This window comes from Anomaloglossus baeobatrachus, chromosome 3, assembly GCF_048569485.1.
Source record: "Anomaloglossus baeobatrachus isolate aAnoBae1 chromosome 3, aAnoBae1.hap1, whole genome shotgun sequence".
NCBI classification, from domain to species: Eukaryota; Metazoa; Chordata; class Amphibia; order Anura; family Aromobatidae; genus Anomaloglossus; species Anomaloglossus baeobatrachus.
In genome coordinates, this window is record NC_134355.1 from 557,417,509 (window position 1) to 557,440,167 (window position 22,659).

Here is a 22,659-nt window from a genome sequence, read left to right on the forward strand (position 1 = left end):
GTTGTCCACCTTTGGGGATATATTTGTTTTTCTTTAATGCAAGATTTGTGGCTAAAAGTAATTTTTACAACTGGGTTCAATTAAAAATGTTGCCCTGTTTGGCTTTTAGAGGCTGTTTCCTTTCACATTCAGTTTTATTGTAGTCTGTGGTCATAAATCAGCTTAGGGGTATGAAGAAGAAAAAAAAAAAAATTTATAGAGAAACAAACTACCGTCAAAATGCGCGGCCTAATGGAGCCTAAGATAATAGACACTGCAACACAGAGGCTACAGAAGGCAAATGGTTATAACCCTATATGTCCTCACCGGGAAATATAGGGTTATAATCATTATCTGGTACAACACGTGGCTACAGGGAGGAAATTCACTAATATCCGGGAACCGCCAGCTTTCAGTCATTGAGGCATGCACAGCGTGATTACAGTCATCAGTCACAGCATCGCTCACATTAATGTGCGCTGTAATCACACCCAGGCACATTGATAGTTGGCTTTACAGCGTATATGTGCAGAGCAAACTATCAAAGTGCTGGAGAGTGATTAAAGTGCACTCAAAGTATAGTAATCGTGACTGTGACTGCTCCGGCCGCGCCACTATGACTGAAAGCCAGCAACTCCCAGGAAGATATATTAGTCCTCCTGAAGCCGTGCTTTCAGTATGGTGACCAGGCAACATATTAAAGCGATTTACTTAAAGATTAAAGTTATATCTATCTATCTATAGTGGTTTTTTTTTGCATAAGACAGGTTCCCTTTAACGAAACCCAATAGCAAAAAAAACTAATTTTTAGCCCCAAACACATGCATTTAAGTATATATATAAAAAAAAAAATCCTGAAAGGTAGACAACCCAGGTAAATGGTTCAACAAGTTTGCAAAGTGCAAAAGAATATTTCAGCCAATTGAAAAAAACCAAAACAAAACAAAACATAGTTGGTAGGGCTATAGCTGGTTAGTGGGGATACACCTTTCTAGGTGATGGACCCCATGCATAACTAGAACAGGGGAATAACAGTGTCCCTCTCTTCGGTGCTGCACTACACAACTCTATGGGGCAGGATGGGGGACGGGGGACAGGGTTACTGGATCAGACCCGCTCTGACGTCACAGGATATATGTCAATCAGGCCAATATTTTTCCTATACAGGTAAAAAATATACCTTGTTCCTTGGCTACTTCTGGTAGGTAGGTGGCTGTGCGTTTTACCCCCTTTTCATTTAGGAACTCAATCCGGATCCCATGGATTCCAACCTAAGATAAAAATTACATGGAGCAGTTAATTCTACTTTTAGATTGCAAACAAGAAAAAAACGCATACAAAAGCATTATGGCTGTTTTTCTGTGCTAGAAAATAATTATAATGCCATGGAAATACACAGAAGTCCCCTGTATGCTCCATTGGCTAAAATTAATCAAATATATCCACTATATACAAATAGAAGTGGTTATAAATTTGATAAGATATGGGGACGGTGGTTAGCAGTAGCAGACAATGCCCAACGAGATTCCCAGCAAAGCTCTGTGTTTATTTAATTCCATCATATTTCTGTATAAGGTGTTACTTAAGGGGTTATTCCCATCTGCAAGATCCTATCCCAATATGTAATAATAAATAATAATAATAATAATAATAATAATAATAAATAGTTAATACCACCAAATAGAAATGTAGTATAGTTCTCCTGATTAGGTGTCTCTTACATCATGTGCAGGGCATTGCAGCTTAGGTATCCATGGTTACGACCAGTCAAAGTGACAGTTAGATACTTAGTTGCTCATAGTCGTAAGCATGGATACCTAAGAAACTGTAATGCCTTGCACATGAGGCAAGTGACATAGCTAATCAAGAGAACTCTATTAGATTTCTAATTGGAGGTATTTGCTAATATTATCATTTCACCTACTACATACTGGGATAGGATCTTGGAGATGGGCATACCCCTTAAGTGACATATCGGGGAGATGGCGGTGGGGATCAGTATGATTGGGTGTTGTATGTATTGAGTGTATGGATATGGTTCTTTAGTTGTTGTTTTCCATTCAACTACATAAGTCAGACATTAAACTGGCTTCAGTGGACATTGATGATATCTAATAGATTTTAATGGTTACTATTGCTGATATTTTCATTGTGTAAAAAGAAAAAAAATGAAAATAAAGTTTTTAAAAAAATAAAAAATAAAAGTATTATGGTATTCCCTTATAAGTTATGGTTGTGTGGTCCATTTGTTTAACTTTATAATTTCCCGGCCGTACACCTTACAAAGATAACTATACCAATGAATCCGATGATAATGAATCCATAGGTTATATCCCGACGTGGCAAGGTCGTCATACTTGTAGATGAGGTGGGTTCATAAACTGCAAATCTCCTAATCGTCATCTCTCTGCATCCTTGGACGTTGTACATAATATCACTACATCATAAAAGCAGTGACAGAGGATTTCACTACACCACATTGTGCTGTGAAGTATTCATTCTATTTGTTCCCAAAGAACAGATGTATCCAACAGCTTTATCTCACTTAAAAACTTAATTGCCCCTTTAAAGGAAATCTGTCAGCAGATTTTGCTATTTAATCTGAGAGCAGTATGAAGTAGGCCTGATTCCAGTGATGTGTCACTTATTGAGCTGTGTGCTGTAGTTTCAATACAATCAGTGTTTCAAGAGCAGATAAGCACTGCCATACTAGGTCACATGTACAGGCCAATCTGGATAACCCCTCCCCACCACTGATTAGAAGGTTGCTGACAATTCATAGAGTACACAGGAAGATGTCAATCAAGAGAGTGGGTGGGGTTATAAACGGCTCAGCATTCTGAGCACTTCTACATCTACAGAAGAGAAAACATGGATTTTGTCAAAACTGCACTAAACAGTCCAGTAAGTGACACATCACTGGAATTAGGGTGTCTGCATCATGCTGCTCTCAGATTACATAGCAAAAGCCTGCTAACAGATTCCCTTTAAGTTTCATTACAGATGGCATCTGCTTTAGCTCCAGTAGTTCTACTGTTGAGACATTTTCAACAGTTTTCTTTACATCTTGTTTCGGTTTACATAACAAAAACCTGCTGACATATAGTATGTATGTAAAAAAAAGGTCAAAGTATCACGTGACACAGCAAATAGAATCATATCATAGGATTAATTTCCATGCTGTTACATCTCATGGGGTTGAGGCTAATACAAAGTTATTATTACTTCCCTTCACTATTGAACAAAATATAAAAGTAACAAAAAAGAGATTGCAACATGTCAAATTTCTCATACCATCCCTCTGGCACGAATCAGTGAGCCTAAACTGTCCTTCTGAAAAATAGCTGAATGCCCTCCCAGGAAATTTACAAAACCTTGCTTTTTTCCTTCAAGTTCACGCAACAAAATGTATTGTGGAGACGCGGTGTCCTCCATAGTAAAAGAGTGCACTGCTAACATCTGATGTATGGAAGGTCACAGTGTCTTCTCAATATTGGAAAAAAACAGACACAATATCCTTCAGATACTGCAAAAAAACAAACCCCCCCCCCAAAAAAAACCCCAAACTGTAGTTGGAGGTTATGATCTTAAAAGATGCTGTCCACTACTTGGACAACCCCTTCTCAATCCATATGTTTCACCCTAGTAAAGTAAGAACATCTATACTCATCTCCGATGCCGAAACCGGTCCAGTAATGTCGGCATTGGCTCTCCCAAGGCTTGTGTGACATTTTTATGTCACGCGATCCCTGCGGTCAAATCGGCTGCCCCTTCACTGTCCCTCTCCTTTGGACATAAATTGACACCTAGAGGAAAAGGGAGCTACGGCTGCACTCTCACTTCCTCAAGTCAGATTTGTCCAAAGAAAAAAAGGACAGTGAAGTGGCAGCCGATGGGCCCCTGCATTGCCAGCGCTGACACCACTGGCACCAGAAGTGTTCTTATTTGATAAGGAGGAAACATACAGTCAGGGCCAGAAATATTTGGACAGGGACACAAGTTTTGTTATTTTAGCTGTTTACAAAAACATGTTCAGAAATACAATTATATATATATAATATGGGCTGAAAGTGCACACTCCCAGCTGCAATATGAGAGTTTTCACATCCAAATCGGAGAAAGGGTTTAGGAATCATAGCTCTGTAATGCATAGCCTCCTCTTTTTCAAGGGACCAAAAGTAATTGGACAAGGGACTCTAAGGGCTGCAATTAACTCTGAAGGAGTCTCCCTCGTTAACCTGTAATCAATGAAGTAGTTAAAAGGTCTGGGGTTGATTACAGGTGTGTGGTTTAGCATTTGGAAGCTGTTGCTGTGACCAGACAACATGCGGTCTAAGGAACTCTCAATTGAGGTGAAGCAGAACATCCTGAGGCTGAAAAAAAAGAAAAAATCCATCAGAGAGATAGCAGACATGCTTGGAGTAGCAAAATCAACAGTCGGGTACATTCTGAGAAAAAAGGAATTGACTGGTGAGCTTGGGAACTCAAAAAGGCCTGGGCGTCCACGGATGACAACAGTGGTGGATGATCGCCGCATACTTTCTTTGGTGAAGAAGAACCCGTTCACAACATCAACTGAAGTCCAGAACACTCAGTGAAGTAGGTGTATCTGTCTCTAAGTCAACAGTAAAGAGAAGACTCCATGAAAGTAAATACAAAGGGTTCACATCTAGATGCAAACCATTCATCAATTCCAAAAATAGACAGGCCAGAGTTAAATTTGCTGAAAAACACCTCATGAAGCCAGCTCAGTTCTGGAAAAGTATTCTATGGACAGATGAGACCAAGATCAACCTGTACCAGAATGATGGGAAGAAAAAAATTTGGAGAAGAAAGGGAACGGCACATGATCCAAGGCACACCACATCCTCTGTAAAACATGGTGGAGGCAACGTGATGGCATGGGCATGCATGGCTTTCAATGGCACTGGGTCACTTGTGTTTATTGATGACATAACAGCAGACAAGAGTAGCCGGATGAATTCTGAAGTGTATCGGGATATACTTTCAGCCCAGATTCAGCCAAATGCCGCAAAGTTGATCGGACGGCGCTTCATAGTACAGATGGACAATGACCCCAAGCATACAGCCAAAGCTACCCAGGAGTTCATGAGTGCAAAAAAGTGGAACATTCTGCAATGGCCAAGTCAATCACCAGATCTTAACCCAATTGAGCATGCATTTCACTTGCTCAAATCCAGACTTAAGACGGAAAGACCCACAAACAAGCAAGACCTGAAGGCTGCGGCTGTAAAGGCCTGGCAAAGCATTAAGAAGGAGGAAACCCAGCGTTTGGTGATGTCCATGGGTTCCAGACTTAAGGCAGTGATTGCCTCCAAAGGATTCGCAACAAAATATTGAAAATAAAAATATTTTGTTTGGGTTTGGTTTATTTGTCCAATTACTTTTGACCTCCTAAAATGTGGAGTGTTTGTAAAGAAATGTGTACAATTCCTACAATTTCTATCAGATATTTTTGTTCAAACCTTCAAATTAAACGTTACAATCTGCACTTGAATTCTGTTGTAGAGATTTCATTTCAAATCCAATGTGGTGGCATGCAGAGCCCAACTCGCGAAAATTGTGTCACTGTCCAAATATTTCTGGACCTAACTGTACTGATTGACATGGGATTGCCTGAGTAGTGATAACCTCTTTAAATCCCCCATATACATTAAAGATGGTGGAAACAGCCAATTCTTTCAGAGCTAGATACCAATTTCCCAACTATGGGGGCCTCCCCACGCTCCCAAAACAGATCACATCTGAGGAGAAAAGAATACAACTTTTTGAATTGAACCCTCTGATCCTTTAGTTCTCCCTGGATATAATGCACCACCACAGGCTATTCAGAACACATGGCTGCTCGGCCAGTCTGAGTGTGCATATCTATGAGGGAGTAAGGAGAGAGCAGTTGTCCACATGTTTGTTTAGTTGACATGCACAGTGCCTTGCGAAAGTATTCGGCCCCCTTGAATTTTTCAACTTTTTCCCACATTTCAGGCTTCAAACATAAAGATAAAAATTAAAATTTTATGGTGAGTAATCAACAACAAGTAGGACACAATTGTGAAGATGAACGAAATGTATTGATTATTTTAAACTTTTAGAAAAAATAATAAACTTGAAAAGTGGGCCGTGCAAGATTATTCGTCCCCTTGAAGTTAATACTTTGTAGCTCCACCTTTTCCTGCGATTAGAGCTGCAAGTCGCTTGAGGTATGTGTCTATCAGTTTTGCACATCGAGAGACTGAAATTCTTCCCCATTCTTCCTTTGTAAACAGCCCGAGCTGAGTGAGGTTGGATGGAGAGCGTTTGTGAGCAGCAGTTTTCAGCTCTTTCCACAGATTCATGATTGGGTTCAGGTCTGGCCTTTGACTTGGCCATTCTAAGACCTGGATACATTTATTTGTGAACCATTCCATTGTAGATTTTGCTTTATGTTTGGGATCATTGTCTTGTTGAAAGACAAATCCCCGTCCCAGTCTCAGGTCTTTTGCAGACTGCAACAGGTTTCCTTCAAGAATGGTCCTGTATTTGGCTCCATCCATTTTCCCATCAATTGTAACCATCTTCCCTATCCCTGCTGAAGAAAAGCAGGGCCAAACCATGATGCTGCCACCACCATGTTTGACAGTGGGGATGGTGTGTTCAGGGTGATGAGCTGTGTTGCTTTTACGCCAAACATATCGTTTGCCATTGTGCCCAAAAAGTTCGATTTTGGTTTCATCTGACCAGAGCACCTTCTTCTACGTGTTTGGTGTGTCTCCCAGGTGGCTTGTGGCAAACTTTAAATTACACTTTTTATGGCTATCTTTGAGAAATGGCTTTCTCCTTGCCACTCTTTTATAAAGGCCAGATTTGTGCAGTATACAACTGATTGTTGTCCTATGGACAGATTCTCCCACCTCAGCTGTAGATCTCTGCAGTTCATCCAGAGTGATCATGGGCCTCTTGGCTGCATCTCTGATCAGTCTTCTCCTTGTTTGACATTACATTTTTTGAAGGCTGTCCAGGTCTTGGTAGATTTGCAGTGGTATGATACTGCTTCCATTTCCATATAATCGCTTGCACAGTGCTCCTTGGGATGTTTAAAGTTTTGGAAATCTTTTTGCAACCAAATCCAGCTTTAAAACTTCTCCACAACAGTATCACAGACCTGCCTGTTGTGTTCCTTGGTCTTCATGATGCTATCTGCGCTTTAAACAGAACACTGAGACTATCACAGAGCAGGTGCATTTATACGGAGACTTGATTACACACAGGTGGATTATATTTATCATCATCAGTCATTTAGGACAACATTGGATCATTCAGAGATCCTCAATGAACTTCTGGAGTGAGTTTGCTGCACTGAATGTAAAGGGGATGAATAATATTACACGCCACAATTTTCAGTTTTTTATTTTTTACAAAAATGTAAAATAAGCAATACATTTCGTTCAACTTCACAATCGTGTCCCACTTGTTGTTGATTCTTCACCATAACATTAAACTTTTTATCTTTATGTTTGAAGCCTGAAATGTGGGAAAAGGTTTAAAAATTCAAGGGGGCCGAATACTTTCGCAAGGGACTGTATATAGCCAGTTTTACACTTCGGACTTATAGGAATCCATTCTAAGAGCAAATAAATCAGTTCAGATAATTTCTTTCATATTTTACACTGCTGCAGTGAAAACAAAGGACTATAAGCAACACTGGTACTTTTTGTTAGAACAGTTTTATACACAAAGGCCTTTTGTGTCGTCTCTAACATACAGCAGAAAAATGAGAAGAGAGAAGATGCTGATTTTTGTGCAGCGATATTGGAAGCTGAGCGGATAGTGCAGTATGGATTCAAGCCAAAGTCACGTGGAACTTTTTACCTCCCAGTCCAGGAAATCGCCTACATCCTCAAAGTTGGTGAGCAGAGACACGGAGCAAGACAGCTTGGGCAGCTCCTCACGGGTTAGAGGAGGGAAGCGGCTGTCCTTAAGGGCACTGCAGGTTGACAGGAATATATGTTTTTATTTTAAATAATACAAAGACTACACTTAAGAAAGGCAAAATGTGCCGAACACAAGTCACCATTTTCTTAAAGGGAACCTGTCACATTGAACATGGTGTGTGATCAGCAGCACGTTATATAGCAAGAGGAGCTGGGCAGATTGATATATAGTTTTATTGAGTAAAGAAACAAAACCATATACATTATAATAAAAACAAACTCACAAAAGAAAAAAAACCCATGCTAAAACCTACCCTTTGTTCAGTATACCGTAAAATATAGTATCCGTGGTCATAAAGGTCAAAATCATTTGGCTGAACTGGTAGTTCAAATGAGGGTACGGTTCCATATGCGTTTTGCACGGACGAGTGCAATCCGATAAAACAAAAGATTGCTCTCACTCTAGAGCAAAACCATGCGGCAGTGTCTATCTGCGATTGATTTCTCATGCCTTATTGGCCTGCTGCGTTTGGCAGCGGGTCTCAGCTAACGCACCCCCATACAATTCTAAGGGAGCGTGTGAAACATCGCACTGCACTCAGATGTCATCTGACTGCAGTGCGATGTACGCAGAGACAGACAGCGGAGGCGATGGAGAGAAAGTGATCCCCCCCCCTTTTCTCCGCAGCTGTGATGCGATTGCAAGATCGGATCACAGTCGCATGACCATCAGCTGGCATTCACAGCAGAGGGTCATTAGCATATCGCTCCCGATGCCCTCACATCGGAAACTATGCACAAGTGGAACAGTACCCTTACAGCACGTCTGCCGGATCAGTGAGCAGAAGGGCCCCGTTCTGGATCAGATGTAACTGTTGCGAGTTGGGCACTGCCATCTGGATCCTCCTTTTTGCCCTGGTTTCTGTACCCCACTTGTATGTACAATTTCTGTGGGTGAGCAGGTAGGGGGATCTGTTGCTAAAGATTTAAACTCCATACTGAATGTATGCAAAAGTAGCGAGCAAATACTGTCCAAAAGCTGCAATGCCTAGAAGCAGAATAGCTGCCATAATATCACCCACAAACCTAACCTGTGCTATCCCTACATACAGTGTAAAGTATACTGAATATTAACCAGGGTAACCAATAAAAGCCAGTTGACAGGAGACAAAAGTTATCGTACCCAGCAAGAGCAAATTGATTTAGTAGTGGTTCATAGGGAAAAGCCAGAGATGTTCATCAACTTCTAATAGCCACATATATCAAAACATCCCAAACACTCACATGGCAGCATGTAATATTACGGGGTGTTTCTCCCTGAATGTTACCTCCTAAGTTTCCTCTTGTAATTTATTAATTTCCTGATTCTGGGCTTATTAGTCCAGTGAGCGGTCTTACAGCCTTTCTGGATGATTGGATTGTGTATACCGGGGAAGTCAAACTCAAATACACAGAGGGCCAAAATGAAAAAAGGGGACAAAGTCTCAGGTCAGCCTTCATATTTATTGAAAAACATTTTTACAATAGAGCGTTTTTCTTTCTCAACAAATATAACGATGAACCTTTCATATGGAAACAAACTTAGGGGTACTTTGCACGTTGCGACATCGCTACTGCGATCTCTCCGGGGTCAAATCGAAAGTGACGCACATCCGGCGCTAGTAACGACGTCGCAACGTGCAAAGCATAGATGCGCCGATAAACGATCGCAAAAGCGTCATAAAATCGGTGATGGAGATACGATGTTGTTCCTCGTTCCTGCGGCAGCACACATCGCTGTGTGTGAAGCCGCAGGAGCGAGGAACATCTCCTTACCTGCGTCCACCGGCTATTTGGAAGAAAGGAGGTGGGTGGCATGTTTACGTCCTGCTCATCTCCGCCCCTCCGCTTCTATTGGCCGCCTGCCGTCGCAGTGACGCCGCACGACCCGCCCCCTTAGGAAGGAGGCGGGTCGCCAGCCAGAGCGACGTGGCAGGGCAGGTAAGTGCGTCTGAAGCTGCCGTAGCGATAATGTTCGCTACGGCAGCTATCACAAGATATCGCATGTGCGACGGGGGCGGGGACTATCGTGCTCGGCATCGCTAGCATCAGCTAGCGATGCCGCAGTGTGCAAACTACCCCTAAGACTTATTCCCATCTCCAAGATCCCAATATGTAGTAGGTGTAGTAATAATATTATCAAATACCTCCAATTAGAAATGAAATATAGTTCTCCAGATTAGCTATGCTACTTACCTCATGAGCAGGGCATTCCAGAAGTTTAAGGACCGTATTTTCATTTTATAAAGACACACCAGATTATAAGACGACCCAAATTTGAAGGAGGAAAAAATAGGAAACAAAATTATTTTTTACTGTTAAAATGAGGGTCTGCCTTATAATCCTAGTGCCTCTTATATTAAATCAACAGGGGGGGGGGGGCAGCTGTGGTGGAGCTGCTCAGGAGGTCCGAGGAGGCTGAGTAGGCGATGTTGCAGGCTCAAAGGAGGGGGTGTCACGGCTCAGGAGGGTCGGCGATGCTGTGGGCTCAGAGGAGGGGGTGTCGTGGCTCAAAAGGTTCAGTGTATGGAGGGTCGGCGATACTGCGGGCTCGTGGGGTGTCACAGCGACGGACACCATTGATCTGCCGGCAGGCTCGGAGGAGGGGGTCTCGCGGCTCAAGAGAGTCAGTGTGCAGCAGTGGAGGGTTGGCAATACTTTGATGAGAAGGACTTCAAGAAAATGGCCGCGGAGGCAGCGAGTGCTCAGATTCATGTGATAGACTTCATGAAAATGGCCGCGAAGTCTATCTCTTCAACTTCTGGAGATTTAAAGCAGCTCGCAATCCGCCGGCATATCAATGGTGCTCACTGCCGCGACACCCCACGATCCTGCAGTATCGCCAGCCCTGCGCCACCACTGCTGGCCCAGTAAGCCATATATACGGTTTGTAAGACACGCCTCCATTTTTCCCCCAGTTTTGCGGGGAAAATGTGTGTCTTACAAATCGGAAAATAAGGTATCTATGGTTACCTCTCATATAGTGACAGTTACTTAGGTATCCATTGATATGACCACTAGCAACTAAGTTACTGCATTGTCCTGCACATGAGGTAAGCAACATAGCTAATCAGAACTATTTGTGTAACCCAGGTATATGGGTACTCAGATCCGGGCCAATGGTCACTTCAGTAAGTATCACGGTGGCGTGACCCGGTCTGTGATCCCAGGCTCCACTGTAAAAAGGGGTTATTGTAAAAGGGGATTGTCCGTGACGCCACCCACAGGTTGTGGTGATGGTGGACACCACCGCTGCGGTGAAGGTGCGGGACTCCCGGGAACGGTGTTGGGGCGCAGCTTTGGATGTTAACCCCTCCGTGGGTAGGGGCGGTGTGTCCCGGGGCCCGATTGGGGGATATGCAGGGAGCAGGGCGCAGTGCTGCGGTGCAGTGCGGTGCCTGAGGGCACGGGCGTACTCACAAGTATTTCACACAGAGTCACTGGTAAACTAGGAATTGCCGGTGTCCGCAGCCTTCAGTACGGATGGTGTTTGGATCCCACTCACGGTGCAGCAGACCCCTGTTCTTGCCCTGCAGCCAGATGTCTCTTTCTCCTCTCTTGTTCGCCACTCTCTCTCCTCAGTTGGGAACGGGGAGCCCACTCCCCTGCCGTGATCCGTGCCTTCCCTGGGTACCGGCAGGCCACCACCCTGCCCCTTCCCCACACTTCCCTTCCTTACAGCAGCCAGGAGCTATCCTCCCCTGGTCTGCTCTCTTCACACTCCAAACTTACTATGCCCCAGCCCCTCCCCTGCTGCTCAGTTTAGCTCTTAGTGTACTTTCACACTTGCGTTCAGCGGAGTCAGTCACTATGGAGAATAGCGCAGTCCGTTAACGCACTGTGCTATTCTCCATAGACTTGTATGGATGACACACTGTAACGCAAGTGTCAGCGTTGCATCCGCCGGACGACGTAGCATCGTTATTTTGACGCTGCGTCGAGCGGAAGGAACGCAGCATGTAACGTTTTTTGAGCAGCGGAATCCTTTGGATTTCACTGCACATGCTCTCTGGCTCCCTGCACCCGTAACCAGGGTACACATCGGGTAACCAAGGAACCCTGGTTACGTGTGCCGGGAGCCCGACACTTCCCCGCTCGGCTCCGCCCCCTCCCGCACTCCGTATGTATACACACACAATCTCTCTCGCGCGCACACACACACACACACACATACACACACACGTCCCCCACCGATGCAGTCCCCGCGACACTGACGTCCTCAGCCATGGCCCCGCTCGGCTCCACCCACTTCGCACTCCACCCCCCGCTCCCGCCCCCCGCACACATTGTCGGCGACCGAACGATCAGCTGATCACCCGGCGGCCGGCTACTGTGAGTGATCGGCTGATCACCCGGCGGCCGGCTACTGTGAGTGATCGGCTGATCACCCGGCGGCCGACTACTGTCAGCGATCAGCTAATCGTTCACAATAGTCTGCCGACGGTAAAACTGTAAAAAAAACAAAAAAACAAAACGGATTGCGTTGTTTTGCAGCATCTGTTGCATCCGTTGTGCCACTATATGCAACACAGCCGTTGCATCCGTCACACAATGCAATGCAACGGATACCGTTCAATGCAAGTGTGAAAGTAGCCTTACACTGGGGGGAGGGGTGTGTCTGTCCTGCTGCACTGGTGTGGGATCAGGTTACCAAGGAGGAGAATGACCTGCACTTTGCTGGATTTCTGCATGTCTGTGACACCCTGGTTTTGCCAGGGCGTCACATATACTACATTTCTAATTGAAGGTATTTGCTATTATTATTTATTAACATAATTATTAGTACACCTACTACATATTGAGACAGGATCTTGGAGATGGGAATATTTCTGTAAGCTTTGCTTTAACATTGAATCTGGAAATCTGGAACAAGCAAAGCTTATTACTATAAACTCATGTAAAAACAAATTAGCATAAAAGACACATCTGTAGCATGTGGGTAGGGGGGGGGGGGCAATCTGTCTAGGGTAAGGAGAAAAATGGAAACTGCAGGAGAAATTAGCGTTATGGGGATGGTAGATAGCAGTATACAGGGGAATACAAAGGCTGTGGTGACTCAAATAGAAGGAAGTAATGGAAGTATAGAACATCAGAAAGACAAACAGCACTGAAACAGTAATATTAGCAGAGTCAAGATGGTAGAGCGTGAACAAAAAGGGTTAGATCTCAATACATAGGGAAAAGACAACAGTGTACAACAAAACAAAATGGAGAATACAGGCCCAAATAAAGCAATAAAGCAAAAATCATGGCAGGAGCGAACCGGCTCCATAGCATACCTGTGCCCAGCTTGTGGAGGAGACAGAGGGTAGTAGGCGTTATGAGCGCTGAGATGTATGGGAGAGCGCAGGGGGAGCGTGCGCGGATGTGGGGAGGAGAGGAGGGAACTTCTGGCTCAGGTGAATGCCAGTCATGAAGTGTGTCATAGCTGGGGAGCGTTACTACAGGGCGTGTGTTGTAAACAGCCTTGTAGGAACCAGGGAGCGAGCCAGACCAGAAAAAAGAGGATTTATAGTATTAGCTGTGCATGCACTGTCTACTGGAGGGCTAGCTCTCGTAGACATTTGGTATTTTCTTGCGGGTCAAATATAATTACACTATGGGCCAAATGTGTCCTGCAGACCCGAGTTTCACATCTATGGTACAGAGATAATTATCAATTACTGAGTAGAACTGCCCACTGAACTCCTAGCCCAAATTAAGCAGTATATATACCTATACATAGGCGCTGAGCTGTATATTAATCAGCTCAGCTCCCCCTCCACTATAACATGATGCCTACCAACTGAACTGCATGTTTGATGTGACAGGTTACTAATAGATCAGCCAGTGCATATCAATCAGTACATCCACTGTCCACATGCCCACACAACAGTCATAGGAAATACCCCTGGAAAGAAAAGGATGCAAAATTGTCCAAAAAAAAAGCCCAAATGTATCTGGAAAGGTGTCTGTTACATGACGAACATATTCCAAAAATTGGAAATTACACTGAACAAAAATATAAAACACAACACTTTTCTTTTTGGTCTCATCTTTCAATAGTTGAACTAAAAGATCTAAGTCTTTTCTATGTACAAAAGGCCTTTTTCTCTCAAATATTGTTCACAAATTTGTCTAAATCTGTGTTAGTGAGCTCTTCTCCTTTGCTGAGATAATCCATCTACCTCACAGGTGTGGAATATCAAGATGCTGAGTAGACAGCATTATTATTGCACAGGTGTGCCTTAAAGAGCTGGCCACAATAAAAGGCTACTCTAAAATGTGCAGTTTTATCACACAGCACAATGCCACAGATGTCACAAGGGAGGGATCGTAAAATTGGCATGCTAACTGCAGCAATGTCCACCACAGCTGTTGCCCATGAATTGAATGTTCATTTCTCTACCATAAGCCGTCTCCAAAGGCGTTTCAGAGAATTTGTCAGTAAATCCAACTGGCCTCAAAACCGTAGACCACGTGTAACCACAATATCCAGCATCTTCACCTCCAAGATCGTCTGAGACAAGCCACCTGCGGACAGCTGCTTCAACAATCTGTTTCCATAACTAAAGAATGTCTGCACAAACTGTCAGAAACCGTTTAAGGGAAGCTCATCTGCTGCTCGTCGCCCTCATTGGGGTCTGCTCCTGACTGCGACTGCAATTCTTTGATGTAACCGACATGAGTGGGCATATGTGCACAGTGATGGAATCTGGCACATTGGAGAGGTTTTCTCTAGTGAAAAGCGAACCCGAGGTTTGATGTTCGTACCAACAACAGACTGTACAAAAAACCCCCCAAAGATCGGGTGCTGTGCGTATGCAAAGAACTCGCGCGAGCATCGCTTTGCTCGGGTACACTTGGTGCTCGGCTCAGTGTGAGTCGCTTGCAGTGTTTGATCAGCTCTTACTGGGGGTAACAGCAGCGTTGATCAGATGTAATGTGCACCAAACCCCCCCCCCCAAAAAATGGAAAAACCTAGCTCACGGAAGTGATCTGTTTATAGCTGGCTGCATGTGGAAGGAGCCCCAAACTGCCCAATTAGGCTACTTTCACACATCCGGATTTTTGCTCTGCGGCACAATACGGCGTTCTGCAGAAAAACCGCAACCGGCTTTTGTAACGCCGGTTGCGGTTTTTTTTTGCATAGACTTACATTAGTGCCGTATTGTGCCGCAGGGGCTTGCGTTCGGTCCGGTTTTGGCCGCATGCGGCAGATTTAGCCGATGCCGCGGCCAGATCGAACGTTCCCTGCAACGTTTTTTGCTCCGGCAAAAAACACCGCATCGCGCCGCATCCGGCCGCTGCGGCGCATTTTTCAATGCATATCTATGGAGGCCGGATGCGGCGCGATGCGGAAAAAAACGCATCCGTTCGCCGCATGCGGTTTTTTCCACTGCGCATGCTCAGTAGCATGCCGCAACCGGAAAAAACCGGACGGGCCGCATGTAAAAACTTATGCAAAGGATGCGGTGTTTTCGCCGCATCCATTGCATAGTTTTCACAGCCGGATTGAGCCGCAGGGCTCAAACCGGATGTGTGAAAGTAGCCTTAGTGACTTCCATTGGGGTTCAGAGGTCAAGTCTGGGTCTAGAAAAGAACTTTATCTAAAGTCCGGCTGAACCCGCCGAACTGGACATTCAGGGGTCGTCTCATTTCTAGTGTTCTCTTCACAGATGATTCCCGGTTTTCACTGTACAGGGCAAATGGTAGACTGCGTACATGGCATCGTGTGGGTGAGCGGTTTGCTGATGTCAATGTTGTGAGTTGAGTGGCCCATGGTGACGGTGGGGTTATGGTACTGGCAAGCGTATGTTATGGACAACAAACAAGATGCATTTTATTGATGCAATTTTTAATGCTCAGAGATACTGTGATGAGATCCTGAGGCCCACTGACTGGTTTTCTGCCCCCCCCCATCCTCAGACCCACCCTATACTAGAAAAACTGCACATTTTAGAGTGGCCAGCCTAAGGCACACCTGTGCAATAATCCTGCTGTCTAATCAGCATCTTGATATGACACACCTATGAGATAGATGGATTATCTCGGGAAAGGAGAAAAGCTCACTAATACAGATTTAGACAAATTTGTGAATATTTGAGCGAAAAAGGCTTTTTGTGTACATAGAAAAAAGTCTTACGAGTTCAGCTCATGACAAATGAAAGCAAAAAACAAAAAAAGTGTGGCCTTTATATTTTTGTTCAGTACAGAATAATCTTTCAATCCCAAAATATATGTGAAGGCGATGTATAGATGTAACAAAGTGTTATTTATCTAATGTATTTAAAATAAAGATTTTAAAGAAGGTCTGGTTTTAGATCTCCTACCACGTGTGTTCACAGCTCCTATATGTGCCTCAATGTTCTCTTCTGTCATTCACCTATTCCTTGCAGAAAGTAGTGAATCTACGAGACTGCAAATTTAGAATAAACAGGCCTTTTTCTTGTCTGATACCATTGAGACACAGGTACCTGCGTAACATCTGTAGCTATATAAACCTGGGAAATTTTTAATTACAACCGTTGACGTTGTGTGATGTGTTGGGCTACTTTCACACTTGCGTTCAGCGCAGTCCGTCACTATGGAGAATAGCACAGTCCGTTAACGCACTGCGCTATTCTCCATAGACTTGTATGGACGACGCACTGTAACGCAAGTGTCAGCGTAGCATCCGCTGGACGACGCAGCGTCGTTATTTTGACGCTGCGCCGGGCGGATGGAACGCTGCATGTAACTTTTTTTGAGCAGCGGAAACCTTTCTTTTTCAATGCCCATGCTCTCTCTTTTTCTTTTTAAATCACAAACTTTATTTTATTTCACGGTGGCCGAACGTTCAGCTGAGCGCTCAGCCGCCGGCATGTCAGGGCACTCAGCTGTGCGCTCGGCCGCCGGCATGTCAGGGCACTCAGCTGAGCGCTCGGCCGCCGGCATGTCAGGGCACTCAGCTGAGCGCTCGGCCGCCGGCATGTCTGAGCACTCAGCTGAGCGCTCGGCCGCCGGCATGTCAGGGCACTCAGCTGAGCGCTCGGCCGCCGGCATGTCAGGGCACTCAGCTGAGCGCTCGGCCGCCGGCATGTCAGGGCACTCAGCTGAGCGCTCGGCCGCCGGCATGTCAGGGCACTCAGCTGAGCGCTCGGCCGCCGGCATGTCAGGGCACTCAGCTGAGCGCTCGGCCGCCGGCATGTCAGGGCACTCAGCTGAGCGCTCGGCCGCCGGCATGTCAGGGCACTCAGCTGAGCGCTTGGCCGCCGGCATGTCAGGGCACTCAGCTGATCCCTCGGCCGCCGGCATGTCAGGGCATTCAGCTGATAGCCTGGCCGCCGGCATGTTATAGCGCTCAGCTGAGCGCTCGGCCGCCGTCATGTGAGAGCGCTCGGCCGCTGGCTATTAAGAGCGATCAGCTGATCGTTCACAATAGTCGGCTGCCGGTACTGTAAAGAAGAAAAAATAAATAAATAACGCTGTCCGTTATTTTGTACGATCCGTGGCATTGCGTTGTGCCACTATATGCAACGCATCTGTTGCATCCGTCACACAACGCAATGCTACGGAAGCCGTCCAACGCAAGTGTGAAACTAGCCTTAGCCAGGCAGCCTTCTTCACCCTCCCTGATTTTTGTGGACCAAGTGGTAAATGCAAAATTGAGAGGACATGTTTGATATTCACCAGAACGTTGGATCAAACTCTGCAATGAACATCTGTGTGTCAGAAAAATATCTGACATCATTCTAATGCCATGTACTGCATGTGCTGTCTGTTTTCTTCTATCAGTCAGTGAATGGTAGAGAAACTTTTTTTCCCCCCTCATCAATTAAAAAAAAAAAATGCTGAAATTCTGAGCAAATTGATGAAAATCAATGAAAAAAACTCGGCCTGTTTTTCTTGTACATTAAAAAAAAAACCTGATGTCTGAATGAGGCCTACCTGTGCAGAAGAAGAAGATATCATCAATCAGGGGCCGGTGGAGAGAGGTGCAGTTGCGGAGATTTTATGAAAACGACAATGACAGGCAGTATTATCAGTATGTCTGTCAATACTCAGAGAGGTCTGGTCTCATCTATAAATTGATTTAAGAAAAACATCCCAGACTATTTAGGCTACTTTCACACTTGCGTTGTGCAGCATCCGTCGCATTGGGTTGTGTGACGGCTGTAACGGATGCGTTGCATATAGTGGCACAACTGATGCGACGGAGCCTGCAAAACAACGGACTCCGTTGTAGCTTTTTTTTTTTTCAGCAATTTACTAAACTGAGCATGCTCAGTTGTGTAAAGATGGATGCGTCTCAGGAATCCGTCAAATGACGGATTCCGCCACCATAGGCTTCCATTATAAAAAAAAAACGACGGCCACCGACGGAATCCTGCACATTGCATTTTTTTCACACTCTGGGAAGCGCAGAAAAACGCCACATGTTGCGTTCTTTTCGTCCGGCGGATATAACGCAAGGCCATCCGTCGCAATGCGTCATCAATACAAGTCTATGGGAAATAGAGCACATCCGTTAACGGATTGCGCTGTTTCACAAAGCGGCGGATTGCGACGGCTGCCAAACAACGCAAGTGTGAAAGTAACCTTATGCTGCCAATACCACGAGCAACATGAATCAGATCCGGCCTGCACAAATGGAGCCTGGTATGTTTTTATATACTCCACTGTTTCAGAAAAAACATACGGTAGGTTGAAGAACCAGTGGGGGTTTCAGTTGGAGGGGAGATTAGTGCCGGATTTTTCATTGCTGGCCTATTTCCAGATGGCACTAGTTGATTAACAGGTGTCTCCCAATGTACACACAAGAGGTATGTGTCGAGCAATTCAGAGACAAGCCGGCCGGGGGCAGTGCTGAACTAGTTTTCACTCTGCAACTTTGATTAAAGATATTTCTGCAACCAAGCATCGGATCTTTCTACAACAGGTATGCCTGGATTCAGGATCTTAGTGCCAGTATGGCACTGCCTTTAGTTCATATTGCAAAATCCTGGTGGTTGGTCCTCTTTAAGTGTTCTCTGAAACGGCAGAGCGTTTCACAGGAAAACTTACCTGGTTGCAATTGTGCCGCCAGGATCCGATTCATGCGACCTGTGGTTTGGGCAGCATAAATAGATAGGTTCCCTATAAGTGACCTTCTAGTCTCAAAAAGGATATTATAATACAAACAAAACAAAATGTGACTGTACCACCTAGATCCCTCTAGGGGTTCATTTACACTCTCAGCAGAAAGACTGTTTAATCCCGTTAGCGCCTAGCACAGGGATTTTTCATGATAACACAAAGCCTAATACAAATTAATAAGGTGTCATAAGTGAAGGGGTTAATAAGCTGCTGTGGTAAGTGTGTTTTTCTGCCTGGCAACATGAGCAGCTGATTGGGGACCAATCAGCTGTTTTGCGCGCCAGTTTTAACAGCTGGGGTTGGTCCTTTGAAAATTATTGCGCGGGCATTTTAGCTATAAATAACCCAGGTTTTCATCAGCTGGGTCAGTCCAGCTGATGAAGAGGAAGAAGTTCCAGAATGGAAGAATTGATCCAGCAGGTGGTGAAGCCAGCGGGAGAAGCCGACGGCGCTGAATGGATGAAGACCTGCCTGGCTGGAGCTGGTTCTGCCGCCGCCGCTGTTTTGGTTCCTACTGGAGCAGCGGTGGATCGGCAGGATGCGGGCTCGGTCGTCGCCGACGCTGAGGACAAACGGAGGACGAAAAGGCACAGAAGAAGCAAAGAAGCTTACTCACCGCCGGCCGTTGCCAGAAGATCCAGCGGTGGTCGGAGGTCCGGAGGACGTTCTTCCGGTCGGGCGAAGAAGACGTCTGCAGCCGCATTGCCAGAGCCGGAGAAGAATGCCGCCGGGAGAAGTCGCTCGCGGACATCGCGAGATTTCAACCGCCCGCGTCATCAGGATGCGACCGGATGTGGCGCAGAGGTGGGCGGTGCTTCCGGTCCACGGGCGGAAGCAGGAAGCCCATTCCATTTATCATCCGGTGAACGGCGGCCGGGCAGCAGGGTATCGCCGCCGCTACCGCAAAAGAGCTGTCATAGTGCGGCGGCGGTCCTGCAGGCTTGGTCGTCGGAAGGATCGGATAGCGAAAGCGGCGAGGCAACTGGATCGGCTGAACCGGCTGCAGGAACTGGAGGCGACGTCGCTGATCGGCAGGAGATCCCGTCGGTGCCTGAGGAGCTTTCTAGGAGCGGTGAGAGATTATTCCCATGTATTAGTAATGTAATGTCTAATGATTTTGATTCTTTAAGGGAGTTGATTGGTAGTGTAGTGGCAGAGTGCTTAAACAGGGAGGGTAACTATACAAACCATAGTACACACACTTTAAATCCAATCGCAAGTCATAATGGTAATCCTCAATCCTTTTTTAAGGAAGCCATTATGTGTCAGCCCTCTCCTTTGGGCTTTCATTTGTCAGTTAGTTTGAAAGAAAAAATATGGAATAAAGAATATGTTGATTTATTTGCATTAATACCTATGGGTAAGGAACAGTATCGCACCAGCTCGAAGCCAAAGGTGAAAGCGACGGTGATAAGAGGAAGGTGGTGAAGTCGTTTCACAATTGGTTGCAAGCCTTTGTGATATATGCCGCAGTATTAGGGGAAAAAGACCGCAGTTGTTGCAGTGGGCTTTTTCAGCACTTGGATGCGGTGCTGGAGGCTTATCGCAACTTTGGGGGTGTAGGCTGGCTGGCGTATGACGAATCATTTCGTCAAAAGATGGCGATTCATTCTAATATGAGATGGGGTAACAAGGATGTTGGGCTTTGGCTTAACCTTATGTTACCCCAGAGATCTGGATTGGTCAGACAAAATGCTAATTTGCCGGTTAAAAAAGGCTTCTGTTTTGCTTTTAACGAATCGGCATGCAAGTGGCTGACCAATTGTAGATTTAAACACGAATGTTCAGGATGTGGGGGTTCTCACCCGCTTTTCAAATGTTTTAAAAGGGGGCCGCAGGCGGGTCAGCAGCCTAGCAACAGTTCCAGTGAGTTTTTTCTTAAAAGCTCAGACTCCGGTGAAGTGGGAAAAAATGCTCCCATGGTTAAAGCGGTACCCCGACAAGGAGAAAGCCATCATAGTACGTAATGGTTTTGAGTTTGGTTTTCCTGTTCCGAGTTTTAAAGGAACAGGTTGTCTTCATGTTTCTAACCTTTTTTCGGTTAGGTCACATGAAGAGTTTATGTTGAATCACATCAAAAAGGAGCTTAGTTTAGGGAGGCTAGCTGGTCCATTTGGTAGTCCTCCTTTTCCAAATTTTTGGTTATCGCCTTTAGGTATCGTGCCTAAAAAAGAGGCGGGGGCCTTTAGGGTAATTCATCATTTGTCATACCCTAAGGGGCAATCTGTCAATGATGAAGTAGATAAAGCTGTAGCATCAGTTCATTACGCTACATTTGATATGGCGGTTGATCTGCTAAGAAAGTTTGGTCAAGGAGCGCTATTAGCCAAATCGGATATAAAATCAGCCTTTCGATTATTACCTGTTCATCCGAGGGGTTTTAATTCTTTAGGGTTTTCTTTTGGGGGAAGTTTCTATTTTGACAGGTGCCTTCCCATGGGGTTTTCTCTGTCTTGTTTTTATTTCGAATGTTTCTCGTCATTTTTAGAGTGGGTAGTGCAGGAGTCTGTGCCTAATGGCGGAATCTTGCACTACCTGGATGATTTTTTGTTCATAGGTTCTGGAAGTTCAGATGTTTGTTTTGTTTTGTTAGATAGGTTTTTGATGAAGTTTTTTGGAATTCCAATTGCAGAAGAAAAGACAGTTTCCCCTTGTCACAATTTAGAATTTTTAGGGATTTCTATTGATTCGGTAGCTATGCAGTGTAGCTTGCCAGCTGATAAGTTAATAAAATTGCAAGGTTTGGTTGATTCTGTGGTGAGTATAAAGAAGGTCACGCTGAGAGAGATGCAGTGCCTATTGGGTTCTTTGAATTTTGCTTTAAAAATCATTCCGATGGGGCGTGTTTTCTGCAGAAGGTTGTATGATAGCATGAGTGGTTTGTCATCCATTAATGCGCATATTAGAGTTTCAGCCGAGATGAGATCCGATTTGATGGTCTGGCGGAGGTTTTTGTTGGAGTTTAACGGTATTAGCTGCTTTCAGGAGGTTTTTTGCTTGGCTAAAGAATTGCAAGTTGAGCTTCAGGTGGATACAAGTGCGGGTTTTTTAGTAAGTTTCAAGGAGAATTGGTGTGTGGAGTCATGGCCGGTGAAGTGGTGTCAATTGGGTTTGAATGTTAAGAGATCAGTGGTTGAATTGTTTGCTATTTTGGTGGTTCTGTCTTTATGGGGTAATGATTTAGCTAATAGGCGCATTGCATTTCAGTCGACGGATAAAGGGGTAGTTTTTTGCATCAATACTTTATCATCTAAATGTATATGGGCTGCGAAGTTATTGAGGCAGATAGTCTTTCTTTGTTTAAGATTCAACATTTGGTTGAAGGCGTTTTTGGTTAGCGATTGTGTTGAATTTTCTTGTCCCTCTTTTTTACAGCGGTTAGAGTCCAGAAACTCAGGGTTGCTGGAGGAAGGGGTAAGACTGTATTTCCCGGTGGAACTGTGGGACATTCTTTGGACTTGATTCCAATGTGTATTAGAAACTCTATTGCGGCAAGCACTTGGTCGGCTTATGATGCCGCATGGGAGAGATGGTTGGATTTTTGTAAAGCAAGGAGTTATTGTGGTTATGTTGCCGAAGTGTCAACTGCCCTGGAGTATATACAGTTTGGGCTGTC

General features: G+C 45.0%; 1 protein-coding gene across 1 annotated transcript in view; it reads right to left on the reverse strand.

Moving 5' to 3' along the window:
• The window catches only part of AMMECR1L (AMMECR1 like), a 54,951-nt gene that overhangs the window by 11,034 nt on the left and 21,258 nt on the right, over nucleotides 1–22,659 (reverse strand). Inside the window, exons 4-5 of the mRNA XM_075340828.1 lie at nucleotides 7,846–7,960; nucleotides 1,160–1,250 (exon numbers count right to left, since the gene is read on the reverse strand). Coding sequence (XP_075196943.1) covers nucleotides 1,160–1,250; nucleotides 7,846–7,960 — 206 coding nt within the window. The remainder of the gene's footprint in view (nucleotides 1–1,159; nucleotides 1,251–7,845; nucleotides 7,961–22,659) is intronic.